General features: G+C 35.2%; 1 protein-coding gene across 7 annotated transcripts in view; it reads right to left on the reverse strand.

The window, feature by feature from the left end:
• Positions 1–24,228, reverse strand: part of SLC44A1 (solute carrier family 44 member 1) — a 233,214-nt gene that overhangs the window by 134,028 nt on the left and 74,958 nt on the right. For 6 of the 7 annotated variants that reach the window (XM_007499029.3, XM_007499028.3, XM_056805880.1 and 3 more), the window contains one exon: positions 21,438–21,580. The exons of the other annotated variant lie outside the window; for it this stretch is intronic. In XM_007499029.3, the coding sequence (XP_007499091.1) occupies positions 21,438–21,580 (143 nt within the window). The remainder of the gene's footprint in view (positions 1–21,437; positions 21,581–24,228) is intronic. 7 annotated transcript variants of the gene reach the window in all.

Below are 24,228 nucleotides of genomic sequence, written 5' to 3' on the forward strand. Positions count from 1 at the left end.
GTGGAGAGCCAAATCAAAAATTAATTGGAAATTAAATAATATGATACTCCAAAATCTGTTAGTTACTGAACAAACCATAGAAACAATGAATAATTTCATTGAGGAAAATTACAATGGTGAGACATCCTTTCAAACCTTATGGGATGCAGCCAAGGCAGTACTTAGAGGAAAATTCATACCCCTGAGTGCAAAAATTAGGGAGGGCAAAGATAAATGAATTGGAAATGCCAATCAAAAAACTTGAAAACGAACAAATTAAAACCCCCCAGAAGAAAACCAAACTAGAAATCCTAAAAATTAAGGCAGAAATTAATAAAATTGAAAGTGATAGAACTATTGCACTAATAAACAAGACTAGAAGCTGGTACTTTGAAAAAACAGACAAAATAGACAAAGTACTGGTCAATCTAATTTAAAAAAGGAAAGAAGAAAAGCAAATTAACAGCATCAAGGATGAAAAGTAGGACCTCACCTCCAATGAAGAGGAAATTAAGGCAATCATTAGAAATTACTTTGCCCAACTATATTGCAATAAATCTACCAACCTAGGTGATATGGATGAATATTTACAAAAATATAAATTGCCTAGACTAATAGAAGCAGAAATAGATTTCTTAAATAATCCCATATCAGAAAAAGAAATCCAACAAGCCATCAAAGAACTTCCTAAGAAAAAATCCCCAGGGCCTGATGAATTCACCAGTGAATTCTATCAAACATTCAAAGAACAGCTAACCCCAATACTATACAAACTATTTGACATAATAAGCAAAGAGGGAGTTCTACCAAATTCCTTTTATGACACAAACATGGTTCTGATCCCAAAGCCAGGCAGGCCAAAAACAGAGAAAGAAAATTGTAGACCAATTTCCCTAATGAATATAGATGCAAAAATCTTAAATAGGATACTAGCAAAAAGACTCCATCAAGTGATCAGAAGAGTAATTCACCATGATCAAGTAGGATTTATACCAGGGATGCAGGGCTGGTTCAATATTAGGAAAACCATCCACATAATTAACCACATCAACAATCAAACCAACAAAAATCACATGATTATTTCAATAGACGCAGAAAAAGCCTTTGATAAAATACAACACCCATTCCTGTTAAAAATACTACAAAGTATAGGAATAGAAAGGTCATTCCTAAAAATAATAAACAGTATATTTCTAAAACCATCAACTAATATCATCTGCAATGGGGATAAACTAGATGCATTCCCAATAAGATCAGGAGTGAAACAAGGATCCCTATTATCACCTCTATTATTTGACATTGTACTAGAAACACTAGCAGTAGCAATTAGAGAAGAAAAAGAAATTGAAGGCATTAAAATAGGCAAGGAGGAGACCAAGTTATCACTCTTTGCGGATGACAAGATGGTCTACTTAAAGAATCCTAGAGATTCAACCAAAAAGCTAATTGAAATAATCAACAACTTTAGCAAAGTTGCAGGATACAAAAGCAACCCACATAAGTCATCAGCATTTCTATATATTTCCAACACATCTCAGCAGAAAGAACTAGAAAGAGAAATCCCATTCAAAATCACCTTAGACAAAATAAAATACCTAAGAATCTATCTCCTGAGACAAACACAGGAATTATATGAACACAACTACAAAACACTCTCCACACAACTAAAACTAGATTTGAACAATTGGAAGAACATTAACTGCTCATGAGTAGGACGAGCCAATATAATAAAAATGACAATCCTACCCAAACTCATTTATCTATTTAGTGCCATACCCATTGAACTTCCAAATTTTTTTTTTTTTACTGAATTAGAAAAAACCATAACAAAGTTCATTTGGAAGAACAAAGGATCAAGGATATCCAGGGAAACAATGAAAAAAATACAAAGGAAAGGGGCCTTGCAGTCCCAGATCTCAGACTATATTATAAAGCAGCAGTCATCAAAACAATTTGGTACTGGCTAAGAGACAGAAAGGAGGATCAGTGGAATAGACTCGGGGTAAGTGACCTCAGCAGGACAGTATACGACAAACCCAGAGAACCCAGCTTTTGGGATAAAAATACACTATTTCATAAAAACTGCTGGGAAAATTGGAGGACAGTGTGGGAAAGATTAGGTTTAGATCAACACCTCACACCCTACACCAAGATAAATTCAAAATGGATGATTGACTTTAACATAAAGAAGGAAACTATAAGAAAATGAGGTGAACACAGAATAGTATACATGTCAGACCTTTGGGAAGGGAAAGATTTTAAAACCAAGCAAGACTTAGAAAGAGTCACAAAATGCAAAATAAATAATTTGGAATACATCAAATTAAAAAGATTTTGTACAAACAAAACCAATGTAACTAAAATCAGAAGGAAAGCAACAAATTGGGAAGAAATCTTCATAAAAACCTCTGACAAAAGTTTAATTACTCAAATTTACAAAGAGCTAAATCAATTGTACAAAAATCCAAGCCATTCTCCAATTAATAAATGGGCAAGGGACATGAACAGGCAGTTCTCAGCCAAAGAAATCAAAACTATTAATAAGCACATGAAAAAGTGCTCTACATCTCTTATAATCAGAGAGATGCAAATCAAAGCAACTCTGAGGTATCACCTCCCACCTAGCAGATTGGCTAACATGACAGCTATGGAAAGTAATGAGTGCTTGAGGGGATGAGGGAAAGTAGGGTCACTAATTCATTGCTGGTGGAGTTGTGAATTGATCCAACCATTCTGGAGGGCAATTTGGAACTATGCCCAAAGGGTGATAAAAGACTGTCTGCCCTTTGATCCACTCGTAGCATTGATGGGTTTGTACCCCAAAAAGATAATAAGGAAAAAAACTTGTACAAGAATATTCATTGCTGCAGTCTTTGTGGTGGCCAAAAATTGGAAAATGAGGGGATGCCCGTCAATTGGGGAATGGCTGAACAAATTGTGGTATCTGTTGGTGATGGAATACTATCGTGCTAAAAGGAATAATAAAGTAGAGGAATTCCATGGAGACTGGAACAACTTCCAGGAAGTGATGCAGAGCAAAAAGCGCAGAACCAGGAAATCAGTATACACAGAGACTAATACACTGCGGTACAATTGAAGGTAATGGACTTCTCCATTAGGGACAATGCAATGTCCCTGAACAATCTGCAGGGATTTAAAAAACACTATCCACAAGCAGAGGATAAACTGTGAGAGCAAAAACACCAAAGAAAAGCAATTGCTTGACTACAGGAGTGGAGGGGATATGACTGAGGAGAGACTCTAAATGAACCCTCTAGAGCAAATACCAACAACACGGAATGGGTTCGAGTCAAGAACACATGTGATACCCAGTGGAATCATGCGTTGGCTATGGGAGAGGTGGTGGGAGGGGAGGGAGGAGGAAAAGAAAATGATTTTTGATTCCAATGAATAATGTTTGGAAATGACCAAATAAAATAATGTTTAAAAAAATGACAAACCACTCCACTATCTTTTACAAGAAAACACCAAATGAGGTCACCATGAGTCAGAAATGACAGAACATAAAATCCAGTTTGAATATAATGATAAGTTTGATTAAGTAGTACTAAATATATGAGCATGGCACAGTGAACAGAGGTATAAGCAAGACTTAGGTTCATGTCTTCCCTCTGACCTAGACTAACCCTATAACCAAGGAAGGATGAAGTTTTTAACCTCAAAGTGCCCCAAGAAACTATCAAAATTACAAAAGTTTTATACCCCTATAGTTCCCTACATAAAATCTCAGGTTCTGATGACCCCCCCCCAAAAGTAGAGGATTTGTTATGACCTAACAGTTATATCAGATTAAATAAAAGAACACTCATAAAAATTACACAAATAGAGTAGGCCAGGGCAATTAAATTATCTGGGGATGGTTGTATAGGGTAGTTTATACAGTGGTTTCATGAATTGTGGAAAGATGAATTGGTATGAAGAGGTAGGCTGGTTTAAATTTGTGTTAGAGAGAGCAGAACAGAATAGAAAGTCTAGGGCTGAAAAAGTTTAAGGAGGACTTTTGAAGAGCTTTATGCATAAAGGGCAAAGGTCTTATATCTGCTCCCCACTGTGTTGGAAGACAGAGTCTGATGAACCTCAAAACCATGAACATGGTCAATTTTTATAGGTAGAAAAGCTTGGCTATTTTAGAATACATTTGTCCTATAGTTCTTTTATAGAACAAAAGTCTTTTGTTGTTAATATTACTACTGTTCTATAGTTCTACAGTTCTATATTTCTAAGTAGTTAATAGGATGTGAAGTGACCTTAGAGGCCATACAAGTTCGCCTCATTTTGAAAATGTTAATTTGTTTATATTAACATTCATTTTATCACTTTACCTACCCTTTCTCTCTCCCCTTTCCACAAGAGATGGTTCCTTTTCTTCTTTCTTTGATTTCTTTGGCCTAGTAGTGGTATCATTGAGTCAAAGGCTATGCACAATTAAATGATTTGGGGGGATAATTCCACTGCTTTCCAGAATAGCCGGACCAATTCACAGCTCCATAAGCAACAGCATGTTCCTGGGCCTGCTTTCCCATAGGCCTTTCAACATTTATTGTTTTTCTTTTTTGTTTTTGTCAACTTTGCCAATCTTATCGGTACATGAGAATCTGAGTTGTTTTAATTTACATTTTTTCTAATCATTATGGCCATGAGAATTTCTGGCTTGAAATTCACTAAAAGTGAATTTTTGGGGAGAACATAACTGACTCCATTTTTTCTGTATTAACCATTTTGCTGAATATGACTCCTTCATGAATTGATTGCAGGACCAACTGCAACAGTTGGCTCCCCTCATTATTTTCTTTGCTCCTCTAATTGATGCAAAAAGACCTAACTGCTTTTAAAAAGAAAACAGAGGACTTCAGTCTCTGGAATGTCCCCTTCTTTTATCTACTCTGACAGGTACCCTTTGATTTTGTAAAAATAACTATATCAAGAACGATACACTCATATCAATTATCTGTTGCTAATAACATACATTCTAAACCCACATTTTTCTTTGTATAACCACTTGCACAATAAATAGCATCCATCTTTATTCATTTTATGTAATGTATAAATACTATTAAGTGTATTTTTAATGACACAATCGTCTTAATTGCAAGTGGGTCTGTCATACTCTTTGTGTAATAAAACCTGTTTCTCTGGTGTTTTCAATATTAACTAGTGATTTGGAGAATTTTTGTATGATTATTATTAATTATAAATCCAAGATAGCTTGGATTTCTTCCTCTGAGAAAATAGTTTTTAACTTCTGACCAAATTTACCAACTGAGTATTGACTCTAATTTTATATATATTTGAAAAAGTTCTTAATACTTCTTGGAAATTTTACCTTTATTAGAGAAAAACTCTGGAAAGAATTTTTTTTTTTGTAGTTACCCATTTCCCTTCTAATGTTAGCTACAGTGGTTTTCTATCAAATTGTTTATTTTATATTCTATGGTCCACTCTATCTTTATTTGGTCATATTCCCTTCTATCCATAAGTCCAAAGTAATTACTTAAAATATGACAGCAAAAAAGAAATAATTTTGTTTCTTCCTTGCTCATGCTTCCTCCCTCAGTTTCTTCTTTTTGGTCAGACAAAGCTAGCATTTCTAGCTTACTCTTCTCCTTGATCATTATCTTTCTAAATTTTTGGAACATTAGTTTCTCCTGGTCCTCCTCCTACCTGTCTGAACTAACCTTTTCAATCTCTACTGCTAGGACTTTATCTAGGTATCCCCTTAGACATCCAAACGTGTGTCCCCTTAAGGTCCCCTTCTGAGCCTTCTCTTCTCCCTGCTGTTTCATCTGGTGACTTCATTAGCTCCCATGAATTCAATTATCATCTCTGTACTGGAGATTCTCAGATCTACTTCTCCTAATTTCTCCTGACTTCCAATCTTGCATCTCCTACTATCTACTATACATCTCAAACTGGATATCCCATAGACACTTCAAATTCAACATTCCAAAACTGAACTTATCTTTTGCATCAAACTTTTCTTTGTTCTCAAGTTCCCTATTATTGTCAAACATACCACCATTTTCCTAATTATCCAGGCTAGAAACCTAGGCATTATAATCTTCTATTTCTCACTCTCTCTCATCTCCCATATCCAAGCAGTTTCCAAGTTCTACAACTTCTACCTTCATCATATATTTCATATATGCTTCTTTCTCTCTGGCACTGCTATAATCCTGATGGAGGCCCTCCTTCTGTTCATTCAGTAATCTCCAGTGGATCCCTGTTGCCTCCAGAATAAAATATAAAATATCCTTCATATCCTGGTTTCCTCTCCATTTACTCTAAGATGTTAGATTTAAATTAGTTTTGAGCATTAAATAGTTGTAGATAAGAGAGTGGGAGCCATAAACTGTGATAATTAAAATGTTTGAGAGCAAGGGAAATATATATATAAATTATGACCGCTGAAATATGTTTTCTACTGTGTCTTGGGTTTATATAAATATAAGATGGTCGCCAGGGAATATATTCCCAATTTATGAATATGCCCAAGCCAACTGGGTTTTATAGAGAAATTTAATTTATAATACACTGATTAATCAATAGAAAAAGAGAGAAAGGAAGAAAGGAATAAGAATGAAGGGCCTCAAGCCAATAAGGCCTAGACCTCAGTCCTAAGAGATAAATCAGTCAGTTGGCTTTATCACTCACCCAAGATCTCTCTAGGTAAGGCTTCTCATGCCAACCTCAGGCTCCACCTTCAAGAGAGCCTCCTTTCAAGAAATGTTTCCAGAGAATTCTCCTCCTGACTCCTCCTGAGTTCACCTTCCACAGCCTCCTTCAAGACCAGAACCAGTTATATTGGCCTACTTGCTCTAGCAAGACACTCCATATCTATTTCTCTCTCTACCTCCATCTCTCTCTCTCTGTGTCTCTCTCTCCCACCTCCCCTCCCTCCCTCCTCCTGCATTCCTTGGAGTTTCCTTCAAGTCTTAGCCAAAATATCAATTTCTGCAAAAAGCCTTTCTAAATCCCTATAGGCTTCTTTTGAAATGGAGTAAGAAGGAAGGTGGAGTCAAGATGGCTTCTTAGTAGCAGGAAAAACTTGGGAGTCACTCAGAAATTTCTTTCAAACTGATCATTACAAATCATCTCAAAAGGACAGAAGTCAAAACAGGATGAGTAAAGGGGTTCTTCCACTGGACACAATGTGAAAGGTAGGCAGAAGGGACTACCCCACCCCCATGCCAGTTAGAACCAGGACTAGGGAAATCTCCAAATTCTTAGAGTTGGCTAAAAGCACCACAAACTCAACCTTGAGGGCTGTGCCAGCCCTGGGTACAGTGAGACTCAGGGAATAGCAGGAAGCTCAGTCCCACATAGCAGCAGCAGTGGTGGTAGCAGCTAAGGAAGATAGCCTCAGGGCAAAGCGAGTTGCAATGTGCTATACTACAGACCCACCCTTGAAAATACCAGTCATAAGAGGTGGGGTTCAGAGCTGCAAGCAGCAGCAGAAGCAATAGCAGCAGCAGCTGAGGAAGATAGCTTCAGGGTAAAATGCTCTGAAGCACACTACACAAAAAACACCACAGATCTTCCTGCTCTCACTCAGGCCTCTGACAGGGAAGGGAAGATAATCCTAGGGTGTATCCCTGTGAGACAGAAACCAAGATAGCAGTGACCATCAACATGCAAGAATCCCAATCCTCCAGAAAGAAAAGGAGTAAACAGCAAAAAAAGCTCTTGACCCTTGAAAATTTCTATAGAGACAAAGAGCAAAATACAGAAGCAACAAACACACACATGCAAATCCCCACCCCCAAGAAAAAAGTGGAAATTGATCACAAGCTCTCAAGGAACTCATAAGGGAGTTCGAGAACAAACTAAGAAAGAAAAAATAGGAAGAAAAGTGGGAAAAAGAAATGAAAGTAATACAAAATGAAAATAACAGCTTAAAAGACAAAAAGGCATAGAAATCAAATGAAGTAATAAGCAAACTGGAGACCAGAATTTACCTGCTGGAAGCCATGATAAGCAGGAGGGACCAAACCGAAAAAGAAAATTAAAAGATTATAGGGGAAAATCAATCTCTAAAGGCTAGAATTGGGCAAATAGAAGCCAATGATCTCAGAAAGCAAGAAATAATAAAGCAAAACCAAAGAATGAAAAGATAGAAGGAAGCAAGAAATAGTAAACTGAAAAGACAACTGACCTGGAAAATAGATCCACAAGAGACAATCTGAGAATTATTGAACTACTTGAAAGCCTAGAACAACAACAACAACAAAAATGCCTAGATATTCTATTATAAGAAATTATCCATGAAATGGAGTAAGAGTGATAAGGAAATTAAATTCTTATCTAAATGGTATGATAGTCTCATCACCACCTGGAGTGATTGGTGCCAGGAACCATCTAAAGATGGTTCTGGTCTTTTTCTGAAATTCAAAGTTAAACTACTAATCACAAGAAAGAATTCTTAAAAACAAGTGATCCATGAAGGAAGTGAGACATGACTATTTTGGAACTTTAAACCCCAAAACACATTTTAATATTTTTATGATCCTTTCCTTATTCAAGATTCCTATAAAAGTGACTCAAAATCTCATAGAGACAAAGAGTCATGTTGTCTGGCACAGGGGATAATGCCCATTTGGACAACTCTCTTTTGAAATTAGAATTGGCTTAGATATATATATCAAAAGAAATTGTTCTGTTTGATTTGAGTTTAAATTGTGGAGTACTTTATTTGTAATATTTTTACTAAATACATCCTTCTATTTATCCTGTCTATATCTTATTTGCATAAAATTGTTTGCATATGTGTACTCCCATTAGACATAAGTTTCTTGAAAGCAGGGGCTGCTTTATCCTTTTTTGGGGATCCTAAGCAATTAGCACTGTACTTGACACATAACAGGAACTTAATAAGTGCTTGTTAGCTGACTGACTATATCAAAAAGTAGTGGTGATAAGAGATACCTTTGCTTTATTCCTGATCCTAATGGAAAGGCTTCTAAATTATCTTCATTACATATAATGCTAGCTATTGGCTTAAGATAGATAATTCTTACCATGTTAAGGAAATGCTCATTTCTATGTTTTCTAGGTGTTATTTTTATAACAGAAATAGATATTGTATTTTATCAAAAGTTTTTTCTTCATCTATTGAGATATAATTATACTCCACTACTGAGCTGTATCTAAAGCATTTATAATTTGGAAGGATATGTGAGAGCTGTAATGGCCTTTAAGAACTTAGTCACTTTCCAAACTCTGAGGAAATATTATAAAAGAAGTGCAGTGGAAAAACTATGTGCACCTCAAAAATAAAATCTTAGGAATAACAACAGACCTTTCTTTGAGAATGTTTTCCTACCAAGTATCCTAATTTAGATTTTAGAAAAAGGTCCATTTTGATATTAAACAGGTATATTTTTAAAGGTAATCCTGATTAGTGTCTCATTTCAAACTGTTTAGTGCCAACATATTATTAGATAGCACACTTGGTGTTACCCTAGAGATTTTACATTTGACTGGCAAATTTATTTATTTATTTGTTTATTTGTTTTACTTTTTCATCTGTGCTTTGTAATCTTTATTTTTAATTAAAAAATTATTTAATTAATTAATTTTGAATATTTTTTCATGGTTACATGATTCATGTTCTTTCCCTCCCCTCCTTCCACCCCCTTCCTGTAGGCAACAAGAAAATCCAATGGGTTTTATATGTGTCATTGATCAAGACCTATTTCCATATTATTAATATTTGCATTACGGTGATTGTTTAGAGTCTACATCCCCAATCATGTCCCCATCAACCCATGTGATCAGGCAGTTGTTTTTCTTCTGTGTTTCTACTTCCACAGTTCTTTCTCTGGATGTGAATAGTGTTCTTTTTCATAAGTCCCTCAAAATTGTTTTGGATGATTACATTGATGCTAGTAGAGAAGTCCATTACATTTGATTGTATAGTGTATCAGTCTCTGTGTATGAGGTTCTCCTGATTCTGCTCCTTTCACTCTGCATCAATTCCTGGAGGCCTTTCCAGTTCACATGGAATTCCTCCAGTTCATCATTCCTTTGAGCACAATAGTGTTTCATCACCCAACAGATACCACAATTTGTTCAGCCATTCCCCAATTGAAGGGCATCCCCTCATTTTCCAATTTTTTGCCACCACAAAGAGCGTGGCTACAAATATTTTTGTACATGTCTTTTTCCTTATTATCTCTTTGGGGTACAAACCCAGCAGTGGTATGGCTGAATCAAAAGGCATACTTGACTGGCAAATTTAAAAGATTTGAACCCCTAATGTAATCTTCCTAATGAATTTGCACACAAAACAGTCTGGGTAAAATGAGAAGTTGATTTTCATTTATAATTACAAAGAAGGTTCTAAGATATAGCCTAGTTATATTTTTATATATGTGCATGCACGCACACACACACATATATATATGTATGTATGTACATACACACACATATAAGGTATGCATATTCCCATATATTAGGCATGAAATGCAATTTAACTATGAACCTTAATAACTCCATGCTGGTTTTAAGGAATTAAGGGAGTTTTTCACCAATAAGCATTGTTACACTTTTTGCTTTCCCAGAAAAACTATAGCAGTCTTATAACTTAAGACATACTCAAAATGCAATGAATTAATAAATAATGGTAGGAGTTGTATAATGAAAGGACTAATAAAATGGACAAGACATTGACTAATTTGATTTTTAAAAGAAGGCCAAATCACTAATATCAAAAGCCAAAAAATGTGTAAATCATACATGATGAGGAAATAAAAAGAAATTATTAAAAATCACTTTACAGCATTTACAGGTATGTAAAATAAAAAGGTGAAAAGAACTAAAAAAAGATAAAGTAATTCAATTTCAGAACAGGAAGTTGAATAAGACATAAAGGAATTCCCAAGAAAAATAATCCAGGCACAGATGGATGATTAAGTGAATTCTAGCAGATATCCAAATAACAATTAACTTCAATTTACATAAGTTGTTAGGAAAAATCAAAGAAGGCATCTTACAAAATTTCTTCTGTGAAACAAATGTGGTCTTGATATATCTTGATATATAAATCAAGGAGAAAGAAAAATAACAGAAGAAAAATCACAAATATCTATATAGTGAATAGTAAGACAAAAATATTGGAAAGAATTTTAACAACAAGGATATAAGCAACATGTTCAAAAGACTAGAAGATGGCTGGATTTATACTAAGAATTCAAGGATGATGCAATAGACAATTTAAATAGCAAAATAATTTTAACAGCATGATTACTTCATGGGTGTAGAAAAAATTAAACAAAATACCATATTCATTTAAATTTATTTAAAAAACAAACCCCCAAAGCATAGGCATAAATGGACTTTTCCTACAAATGGTAAACCACATATGTGAAATACCAATTTCATTGCCAGTAATTCATTGCCAGTGGAGTTGTGAATTGATCCAACCATTCTGGAAGGCAATTTGGAACTATGCCCAAAGGGCGACAAAAGAATGTCTACCCTTTGATCCAGCCATAGCACTGCTGGGTCTGTACCCCAAAGAGACAATGGACAAAAAGACTTGTACAAAAATATTCATAGCTGCGCTCTTTGTGGTGGCCAAAAACTGGAAAGTGAGGGGATGCCCATCAATTGGGGAATGGCTGAGCAAATTGTGGTATATGTTGATGATGGAATACTATTGTGCTAAAAGGAATAATAAAGTGGAGGAATTCCATGGAGAATGGAACAACCTCCAGGAAGTGATGCAGAGCGAGAGGAGCAGAACCAGGAGAACATTGTACACAGAGACTGATACACTGTGGTATAATCGAATGTAATGGACTTCTCCATTGGTGGTGGTGTAATGGCCCGGAACATTCTGCAGGGATCTAGGAGAAAAAACACTATGCATAAGCAAAGGATAAACTATGGTAGTGGAAACACCGAGGAAAAGCAACTGCTTGACTACAGCGGTTGAGAGGACATGACAGAGGAGAGACTCTAAACGAACACTCTAATGCAAATATTGACAACATAGAAATGGGTTCGAATCAAGAACACATGTGACACCCAGTGGAATCACACGTCGGCTATGGGGGGGGAGGAAAAGAAAATGATCTTTGTCTTTAATGAATAATGTTTGGAAATGATCAAATAAAATATTATTAAAATGAAAAAAAAAAAGAAATACCAATTTGTAATGGAGAAATACTAGAAGTCTTTCCAATAAGACCAGAGGTAAAAATATGCCTTTTGTCATCACTATTATATACTATAGTTCTGTAAATTGTAGCAATAGTGATAAGAAAAATAAAAAATTCAAAGATTATATATAGGCAAAAAACCCCACAAAAATTAATACTATTTGTAGACATGATGGTTTACCTAAAGAATCCTACTGATTCAACTAAAATTAATTCAAATATCTTCAATAAAATAAAAAGTAAAGGAGAAAGGAAGAAATATTTATTAATCTCCTACTATGTGTTAGGTATTGTGCTTTAAGTGCTTAACAAATATTGTTTCATTTGATCCTTACAACAACCCTGTGATGTAGGTGATATTGTAATCCCTATTTTACAGCTGAGGAAAGAGAGAGAGTTTAAATTACTTGTCTCTGGTTATAAGTAAACAACTTTTTTAAAAACCCTTACCATCTGTCTTAGAAACAATACTGTGTACTGGTTCCAAGGCAGAAGAGTGGTAAGGCATGGCAATGGGGTCAAGTGACTTGCCCAGAGTCACACAGCTAGGAAGTATCTGAAGCCCCTGTCTAGCCCTGGCTCTCAATCCATTGAGCCACCTAGCTATCCTGCATAGTATGTTTTTGGTAAGCCTAGAGACATTAAATAATAAGAGGGATAAAAATACCGTTCTGAAGACCCATCTCAAATCTATCAGATTCAAAAATACGATAAAGGGGCAAAATGATAATTGTTAGAAGGGCTATGGGAGGACAAATTCATGAAGTGGTAATAGAGCTATGAAATCACCTATTTGATTGGCCAATATGAAAGTAAAGGAAAGTGATTTTTTAAAAAGGGAGGTAGAGAAAAGACCTGTTTGTACAAAAATAATTATAGCAGCTCTTTTTGTGGTGGCAAAATTGGAAATTAAGGTGTTATCCAATAATTTGGGAATGGTTGAACAAACATAAGCATATGATAATAATGGAATATTAATGTGCCACAAGAAATGATGAACAGGATGATTTCAGAAAAACCTGGAAAGACCTATATGAAATGATGCAAAGTGAAATAAGCAGAAACAGAAGAACATTGTACCTAGTAACAGCCATACAGTACAATGATCAATTGTGAAAGATTTAGCTACTCTCAGAAATACAATGCTCCAGGACAGTTTTGAAGAACTTATGACAAAGAATGCTTTTTACCTCCAGAGAAAGAACTGTTGGATTCAGAATACAGATCAAGCATACTATTTTTGACTTTAATTAATTCGTGTTTTCATTTTGGGGTTTTGGTTTTATATGAGCATTCTCGTTGTAATAATGAACAATATGGAAACATGCTTTGCATGAAAATACTTACCATCTCCAGGAGGGGGGAGGGAGACAATTTGGATCTTATAACTTCAAAAAACATTTGTGGAAAATTGTTACTACATGTAATAGGGAAATAAAATATCTTTTTATAAAGAGTGGTGAAATGATAAATCAATCTGGAAAACAATGTAGGACTGTATATGCCCCACCCAAATTCATAAATTTATTTAGTTTATGCACACACACTCCTGTAATATGGGAGGGTTTCTCCTTGGGGGACTGAGGGAAGGTTCTACTCCTACTCAATGGTGTAATTGTTGGAATTAAAAGTTGGGAGAGGAAAATACATCAAAAAAGCAGAAAGGGAATGAGGGGTGGCTCTGAGGGATCAAAAATGTTATTAATTAAATTTATCAAAATGTGTGCATAAATGAGTGTGTATGTGTATGTATAAAATATGAGTTTATCCATCTTAAAAAAATAACACTGCATGTAAAAGTTCAGTTTCTAGTATGGTTCCCTTTCCAATTCTTTTTATTTTAAGGTGTTTGTGATGGTTGATGACTAATTAAAGAAAAAAAAAACCCAAAACTCAAGAGGTAGGGAAAGGGCATTTAGAGCAGAGAATATGATGATTCAAAAATACTCACTGTAAGCATTAGAGCAATCTTTTAAAAAAGTTCTATGCCAAAAAAAAAAGAAATACAATAAGGACATTGAAAAAGGGAATTAAGGAAATTTTAATTGTATGGTCTCAGTTTTCTCAGTGAAGTAGGTGGCTAAGTCATTTCCTATAAGTGTAAAAGGTCAGTACAAATGGTGGCAAGAGAAGAAAAGTGGATATGAGGAATGATATAAGGAAATGATAACAGTAACTTTTGTGCAGGTTGGAGGCCTATTTGAATTTCTTATGGACAAAATAAGCTCTATATCACTACATTCAATATTGGCACCTTAGAAACACTATACCAAAGGTTCCTTACTGTTATGTCCTCTTCTCTTTGGTATTTTTTTTTAATTAAATTTTTTAAACCCTTATCTTCTGTCTTGGAATCAACACTGTGTATTGGTTCCAAGGCAGAAGAGAGGTAAGGACTAGATAATGGGGATTAAGTGATTTGCCCAGGGGACTATGAAGATTGGATTTAGCTATCTCCTGATTGTATCAATGACAGAACCTAGCTCTTCCTTTATTGTAATCCCGTCTATTTTTAGATTTTAAACCCCAAAGTGTTAACACAGTATTTAAAGTAGATCTACCCATTTTAACTATAAAAAGGTGTTAACTAACCAAAAAGTGTTAATTAACCACAAAAAGATGTTAACTAATTACAAAAGTTGTGACACCCATTTCATACATTGAGTGGGCAGTCCTGGAGAGGAGCATCTTCTGTGACTGGTAGATGTAAAATCTACACACAAGAGAAAAAGGCCTTTAAACAGAGGAAATAAAGGCACACAAGGATCTACATGGATATATGGATCATTCAGTCACTCGGAGTTGGACTGGAATAGATCAGACAATCTGGCTTAGACTGAAGATTCAGTCACTTGGGCCTGAAGTGAAGAAGAGTCACTGGGAGGAGAGACTGGAAGAGTCACTCAGAATTGGACAGGAAGACAGACACTTGAGAAGAGACTGGAAGACACACACTCAGACTTGGAATGAAGACACTTGGCTGTGGAACTCTCTCTCTCTCTCTCTCTTTCTCTCTCTCTCTCTCTCTCTCCTTCAATATAATTCCTCTATTGTAAAAATAAACTACCATAATTCCATTTTACTTTAGTAATTCGAAGTTAGTAATTAGAAATTAAATCCCTAGAGACCACCAATTTAAAATTTCAGTACAACCATAATAAAAATTTAACAGGTCACACAGCTGGGAAGTGCCTGAGGCCATATTTGAACCTAGGACCTCCCCTCTCTAGGCCTGGCTCTCAATCTACTGAACTATCCAGCTGCTCTTTCTTCTAGGAATTCTTGTAGGGCTTGTGTCCGGTTTCCTTTTTTTTCTTGGAGGCATTTCTTGTTAATGTTTTGACATCATTGATTTTTTCTGAATTTGTGTGTGATATTTTCAGACACCATAGTAGCTTTTTATGTTAAGGTATTTTTTCTCAATTGTTGTTTGCTCACTTACCCAGGTTTTCTTGATTTGAACTTTATTTTAAATTTGGGATCTGTTCCTGGTGGTGGTGGTTGGCACTTTCTCAATCTCCAAGCTTTTTTTCACTGTTCTTTTTAGCACTAATTCTAGGGGTTTGGAAGTTTTCACTGTATCTTAGGTTGAATGATCTGGGATCTCTCATAACCTGATCCCGAACCCTTGTTACCACAGTTGATAGTGCTCTTCAAGGCCCTTGCTTCCTTTGGACTCTAAATGCTCTTTTCCACTCTAGAACTGAAACCTGGAAATGGGTATGCATGATCAAACTGCCAAATAGCTCCATATACCCAGTGTCAGTACAGGAGTCCCTTGTAATCACTTTCTAACCACCTGCCCAGTCCCGTTGTCATCTCTGGCTTGAGAGCTCTGGAATCTACTGTTGCTATTCTCTCCATTTCCACTAACCACAATCAGTGCTGCTGATATGTGAGCTCCAGAAAAACTCCCATCCCCGGTATCTAGACCTTTCCTTCCAACCTCCTAAGTTGTCTTCAGCAGGAAAAAATGTCTTACCCTACACTTTTCTTGGCTCTGCTACTAAAAATTGTATTTGAGGTATTATTTTAAAGTTGTTTAGAAGTGAATGTTGGGAAAACTCATCTGTAGTGCTTCCTTTATTCTGCCATCTTGGTTCCCAATCTTCTTACATTGTTTTAATATTTCTTGCTCTCATGGAAGCATTGAGTTCCATTTGTTCTGTTCTATTTTACTTTAAAAAATTTAAGCAAAGTAACTTCTTTCTTCTTTTTTTTTAAAGTTCCAAATTCTCTCCCTTCTCCCACTTTCTCCCCCATCCAATGAAATGGTAAGAAAAACAAAACCCATTTCAAAACCCACCCCCCTTTGGCATTCTAGTAAAGGTTATGGACTCTCACACTAATGTTTTTAAGTAATTGAAAGAAATGCTATATTTCAGTGAGCAGAAGTAGTAAAAATAAAGATGCTAATTTTTCCCCCATCCATGTTCAGGAACCTCCTAAAATCTATCCACTGGCTCTTTTTGAGTATGGCATGGATCCTAAATTGTAAATTTAGGGAGTTAAAGAAATTTTAATTGTATGGTCTCTGTTTTCTCAGTGAAGTAGGCGGTTAAGTCATTTCCTAGAAATGTGAAAGATCAATACAACTGGCGGTAGTTGTCCTACAGAAAGAACTGAAAAATAAAATGGTAGTATAGACCCAAGAATGAAAATTCACATTTGTGATTATCAAAAGGTCAAGGGGGACAAGAGATTTTATGACATTAGCTAATTAAGCATACAAGTAGCAGTCCATGGAATGACGGTGATGATGATGGCTCTAAGAACAACTGGAATGTGCATGGTGTTTTAAAGTTACAAAGTAATTTACATATATTTATCTCATTGAATCCTCACAATATCATCATCAGCTAAGTGCTACAGATATATTATCCCCACTTTACAGAATAGGAAAACTAGGTTGAGAGATGTTAAGTTACTTGTCTAAGGATACCTGCTACCAAAAGTTTGAGATAGGATACAAACTTGAGTAATCGCAATTTCAATTACAGTTCTCACATTCTACAGTACCAAGACCTATAATAAACAGCTGCCACATACTCCTAACTGTCCTTGCTGGTGGAACTCCTACTATACTCAGTCATTACTAACCTCAAAACTCTGTACTAAAGTCAACCTCCTTGTCCTTTATAGGAACAACTCTACAGGAACAGCTACTATAGAAATCTTAGCTGTGAGTGGAAATTATTACTAGAATGCCCAGACTCCAACAGTAAGAGGGTTTGAGAAAAATTCTTTCAGCATTAGAGATCTGAACCTCCTTACTTCTAACATTCCCAGAAGACCATTTGAAGCCCCAGATATCAATAATTTCCCATTTTCTTTCAATCTCACAAGAATTCTATCTTTAATGCTCAGGAAGTCAAAGCTCTAGATCCCACTACAAGAGCTGAAACAAGAAGCAGGAGTGGGTGTTTTTTCAGATTGGTGGAAGGTACATTTTTTCATCAGTTTTTGGTAGGGAAAATAGGTCCCTTGTGTCCCTAATTGGGAAACAGCACATTTAATAATGAAAATAATGTTCTAAATGATTAGGTACTATAACATAGTACTATAGTTTTAACTTCACCACAGATAAAAAAGACTCTCAGGCTAATCTCAATACCAATATTAGTTTAGTTTTTTGGAAAATAAATCTCAAGTTTCTAGTACGTGACTAAGAAACCAACTTTTGGATCACAACCTATTTGAATGCTAATGATTATCTATTTGTTAAGTTTACTGTCATTTTTCTGCACTGCCTTCCCATTATATTTACTGTACCAAGTTAAAAATATCAGCTGAAAGAAAAAGATCAAAATTGGACTGATTAATAATGGGTTCTTTAAATTAAGATCTACAATACTGGTTTTCATCATCAAGAAAGAAGACTGTGCCTCATCAAAACTCTGAATCACCCAAGCTTGCTCACTGTTCTGTACACAGCAGATGTTAATAAGTGTTTTCTGTTGTAGAAGAATGGAGACAAGGAACTTTGCTAGTGGAATACAGTAATAATCTGTATATTGGGAATGCTAGCTAAAAAACCAGATCATCCATCCAAAAAATGACTAATCCAAGAGAATAGAACACTGATAGGGTTCAGTGACTGGATGTGAAGAATTAAGGAGATAAATAAGTCAAAGATAACCATAAAGTTTTAAGCCTGGAAAAACAGAATAGGAAAATCTGAGAGACAAGTAGGAAAAATAGGCAACAGGGTTCAGAGAGTCAATTTAGACATTCTGGTTTTAAGTAAAAGAAGCAAATGTAAATATTTGGTAGACTTTTAAAGATAAGATAGATCTGGAGAAAGAAATATTTGGGTTATCAGGATGATTTCATAGAATGCCAAAGGAAGTGGATAAGCTATAGAAGGTGATATGACCAAATGGTAAAGGACTGATCCTTTGGGGAGATGCCAAAAGTATTGGGAAAGAGAAAGAAGAGAAGGTAGCAAAGGTGGCAGAGATGAAAAAAAGAATGTTCTGATCTCTCAATTCAATATTTTCTTTTACATTTATACAATTACAAGGGACCCTTTAAGATAGAGGATGTAAAGTGGTCTATACTGTATGCACTTGTATGATGAATTGCAGGTTCTTTCAAGAAGAATAGCAAATCATCTCAAGTCTCGCTGAGGCTACTGTCTATTCTATTTCTTGTACCAAAAGTTACTGTCTTTATTTCACTTTTCAAATATCATAACATGATTTCACTATAATATCTAATTCATTTGAAATTTAGTTTTACATTTCAGATAAAAAGGTTATAGTACTTAAAAAGGGGAGGGATGGAGAAAATTTCCAAGCATGCGCAAACATAAACTGAGAACAATCTATTTTTTGAAATATGTGTTTTCTACATCTCATCTACTAGTGGCTAACTTTATAAGGTTAGCCATGTGGAGATAAGTAGAGGGCTTTTTATAAAATAATAAGTATACCAGGCTAGTCTTTAGAAGATGTATATTCATAAACTGCTAATACCTCCAGAATTCCAAATTTATCCGCAATATAATAAAGGTTACTCTGAGAAGAGACTAACAACAGAAATCTAAATGCAAAAGGTAGCATTTACATAAAGCTCTGTAGCCTTGCTTATGTTTCATGTCTAAGTTACAGTGGACCCATAAAAAAAAAAAAGTGTAGTCAGCAAGACAGCTCAGTGAATAGGGAACCAGGCTTATAGACAGAAGGTCTTGGGTTCAAATGTAACCTTAGACATTTCCTAGCTGTGTGACCCTGGGCAAGTCACTTAACCCCTTTGCCAAGCTCTTACAACTCTTCTGCCTAAAAACCACTCCATAGATTCTAAAATGGAAGGTATGGGTTTAAAAAAAATGTTCATGTATTTAAATTAGTCTAGACTAGTAAGGTTAAGAAGATTAGGCTGAAAAAAAGAATTCTGATCTTCAATTTAGGTTTTTGTTGTTGCTTAGTTTATCTAACCCTCAATAAGCATGAAATTAAAAAGAGAACTACAGAGATGATTGAGTTAAAAGATATAGAAAGAACAAAAAAATTAGTTTTGTGACCGAATTATTCCAAACTATAGGCATATTCCTTTAGCTCTTCATTGTAGAAGGTCATCGTTACTCATTAAAGGATATGCCAGGGAATACAACCTCTGGCTAGTCCTACAAAAGGTCAAAGGCTTTAAATACAAACCAGGAAAAAGATGGTCCCTGTATTCCAAGGATTGGCCCACCTAAACTATAAGAAGCTTATTACCATACCAAGGCTAAATAAAAGATGATGAATTTTTTCAACCACAATTCCAAAGATATTGATTGGGAAGTACTTGTCAAAAAAGCATCCACAGAGGGCAGCTGGGTGCCTCAGTGGATTGAGAGTCTGGCCTAGAAATGGGAGGTCCTTGGTTCAAATCTGGCCTCAGATACTTCCTAGCTGTGTGACCCTGGGCAAGTAATTTAAACCCCATTGCCTAGCCTTTACTGCTCTTCTGCCTTAGAATCAACCAATGCACAGTATTGGTTCTAAGACGGAATGTAATGGTTTAAAAAAAAAAGAAAGAAAGAAAAGAAAGCACCCACAATGATGAAATCACTGATCCCTTAAGTACTAAAGTATATAAGTTATATAAAAGATTAACAGGAAGAACAATTAGCAAATTTATTAGCCTTCTTTATATTTCTGTTGTCAAATGTAGTTGTTGGTTTTGACCAAATTATTCTACCTTCATGATTTAGTACTTAATAGTAAATTATACATTTCCAAAAAGTTACATAAATTTCAAGGGTATTCTATTTCATTAAAGGGAACTAACATTTTCATGCACGGTTATAACCAAAATATACTGTTTTTCTTAAGAAACACAAATTATTTTTTTAATAATAGCATAAATAAACAGGACCTTGACTAATGTTTTTTGTTCATTCATTCTAGGTTGGCTATTTGGTCTATACTCATAACATAGAATTGCACTAATGAATTGATTTACTCTTTTATCTCAAAACTATTTTCTTCTAATTACAATGACCTAAAAAAGTACTCAAAACTTTGAACCACAAAATCATTGAAAATATATATCATTAACAAATATGGTGGTATCAAACATAAAAATTGGCTAAATGAATCATATTCCATACCACATTCTCTCTTTCTCTCTCTCTCTCTCTCTCTCTCTCTCTCTCTCTCTCTCTCTCTCTCTCTCTCTCTCTCTCTCTCTCTCTCCCCTTCAACTTAAAACTATTATAACAAATAAATCTAGCTTTAGTAAATGAAAACTATAAGTTAATCAAAATGTTTCATGAAAAGGATAATTATATGGAAACCAAATCTAAAATACTAAAAATTTTGAGTACAAAATTGGTAATCTTCAAAGTATTCTCAAATAACAAAATCCTAAAGATACCCTCATTATTTTAAGACATTTAAAAACTCAAAATTCTCATTCTGTATTTCCCTGTCCAAATATAATCTGAGAAAGAAAAGTGTTATGCCTTGTTTTCTGGTTAAAACATTTATTCTAACATTAAAACTCACAGTTGATGGGCAAATGGAAGGACTACATGCATTAGTATGGGCACATACTAAAAAATCAAATGTGCACATTTTAACGTAATGGCTAAACTTTACCAAAGATGCTTTTGTCTTACTGGAAATAAGGCCTTTTTCAAATAAAAGAAAGCAAAATTTAAAAAATTAACAAGGAGAGTTATAGCTAATAAAAATACTCCTCCCCACAAAAGTAGGAAACTCAAATATGTGCTTTCCCAAAGCTATTAAAGTGCTACAATGTTCACCACATAATTTATTTACTCACTTCCGATGGGTGTGGTCGATGCCACTGTTAGGTATTCTTTCCACTTTTGCATTTTTCTGCCCACATATATTTCCATAGCTGTCGTATCCTGACACTAGTCTTGCTGCTGCACCTGTTGCTATTGAAAAGCCACAAATAAATCCCTAGAAAAGAAGCAGAAAAAATAAATAAATAAACCAGTACACTGTCTCAATAGCAACAGTCACAGCCTGACACCCAGATGCCCACTCTGCTTCAGTCTGTTCCAAGGGAACAAAGAGCTTTCTTCCAATGACTGAGAGTAACAATATTCCACTGTTTCCCTTATTTTTCATCTAACTCAAAGGGAAAATTCCACCATGGAAACTCTATTTACAATTGAACCCAACAAAACTTTTGTAGGTACTGGTACATTTCAATAAAACCATGTTTTAAACTAAAAGGTGTCAGAGGCAATAGAAAAGAAGCACTGTTTTCTCTTTGAAGAGTAGCTGTAGCTATTTGTGTGCAACAGAATCACTCTTGCCTCCACAAACAATGCAATTGCTTTCCAGCAATAAAGTTTTAAACAAGAGAATGAAATTTACAATGCAGCATCTGTAAAATACTTTACATACATAGGAGACACAGAAAAGAAGGAAACTGCATGAAGGATCAGTTATGCTTGTAAAGGTTACTTCATTACATGACCACATACATTAGCACAATACCTACAGCAAACAGCGGAAGGCTTTAAAGAGCATACTATTCTTGCCAAATCAAGGATGAACTGATTGAACTAAGGCAACAAAGACCCAAGGATGTTCATGACAAGAAAGTGAAAAGAAGTGATGCTGGAATCACAATTTATCAAACTCTATCTATTTGGGAAGAAGGCAGAGGTTAAAAAAGGTATACAAATTACATTGTAATTAAGTGTTTGTGTTTTATTGTTGTTATTAGACAGGTTAATGAAAATGGGCCAAAGGCAATAAACAGCATTAACAACATGCATAATTCTTAAGCAAAAGGTACGGCTAGTAAAAGTGTAACAATTCTAGTTCAAAGTGGCTATGCTAGATTTTAGGTCAGCTATGGTAAATGAATTCTTTTACAATTCACATTTAACTATGTGGTTTAATCCATATGTGTGAAAGAAATTCAACACAAATGTTTTCCCAGCTATTTTTCCTCCCTACTGAAACCTGTTTTTTGCCTTGAAATAGCAACTACTATTGCCGCAGAAGCTTTTCTAGAAGGAACTGTCTTTATCTGAAAATATTAATAGTTACTCCAACCTGAATCATTGGCTATTGATTTAGGATCATAGGATTACAGATTTAGAATTGGAAGAGATTTTTGTTTTACTAATGATAAAACTGAGGACCAGAGGGATTGAGTGACTTGCCCAGGTCCCACAGGGACTAAGTGGTAGAACTGGGATTTGATCCCAGGACCTCTGACCCTAAACCCAGGACCACTGTACCATGCTATGAAGAAGGGAAAGGTTAATGAGATCCTATTTGTCTACTTCCATTCAGCTGCTTCTCACTCTCCTCTTCACTTATGTACATTTTCTGCCTCCTGAGAATCAATTCCTCATCAATTGTATCAGATTCCAAGTCTTTCCTGCCTCCAGATTTACTGGCACCTTAAAAAAAAAAATAGTCCCTGAAGTCAAGAAGCTTACATTCTAATAGGAGAAACAACATGAAAACCATATACAAATCAGATATTAATAGAAGAAATGGAAGGTAATCCCAGAAGAAAAGTATTACCAGTAGAGGAGAGGAGGAAGGTTTTTCTGCAAAAGGTAGGATTTTTGCTGAGTGTTGATGGAAGCCAAGGAAGCCAGGAAGTAAAAAGGGAGAGTATTCCAAACATAGGGAAGGGCCAGTGAAAGGCCATGGAGTCAGTTGATAAGAGTAGCATATACAAGGCCTGTGTCACAGAAGTTTAATAGTACAGGAAAAGGAAGTAGTTAGCATTAAATGTAGGAAATGTAGGAAGGGGCCAAGTTGTGCAGGGCTTTTAAAAGGAAAAAAAGGGTTTTATATTTGAACCTAGAGTTAATAGGGAATTAATGGAGTTCCTTAAAGAAGGGAAGTGGCATGATCAATCCCATGCTTTAAAAAAAATAATTTTGGCAGCCAAGTGAAAGATGATTAGAGTAAGGAGAAACTTCACAGATATGATGAGTATGAAGTTGGAAACAAAATGTTTTCATTTGACTTCCTCTTAATTTGATGGCTATAATTGAATTTTTTTGACACAATCATAATACAACAATACTAGTTCAAAGTGGCTAGATTTCAGGTCACCAATGGTGAATCACAGATTGCTTGCTATTCTTTTAAGAAGTGTCTGTATATCCAAAGGGATGATAAGGAAAAAGACTTGTACAAAAATATTTATAGCCATGTTCTTTTTGGTGGTAAAAAATTGGAAAATAAAGGGATATCCATCGATTGGGAAATGTCTGAATAAACTGGTATATGGGCATATGTTGGTGATGGAATATTATCATGCTGAAAGAAATAAAGAAATGGAGGAATTTCATGTGAATTGGAATGCCCTCCAAGAATTGATGCAGAGCAAAAGGAGCAGAACCAGAACACTGTACACAGAGGCTGATACATCATGGCACAATTGAATGTAATAGACTTTTCTACTAGCAGCAATGCAATGAGCAAGGACAATCCAAAGAGACTTGTGAGAAAGAATGCTATCCACATCCAGAGAAAGAACTCTGGAACTAGAAATGCATTAGAAAAATAATATGCTTGATCATGTAGTTTGATAGCGATCTGATTAGGGTTTTGATGTTAAAGGA

The sequence above is a fragment of the Monodelphis domestica genome, chromosome 7 (genome assembly GCF_027887165.1).
Source record: "Monodelphis domestica isolate mMonDom1 chromosome 7, mMonDom1.pri, whole genome shotgun sequence".
Classification (NCBI taxonomy): Eukaryota; Metazoa; Chordata; class Mammalia; order Didelphimorphia; family Didelphidae; genus Monodelphis; species Monodelphis domestica.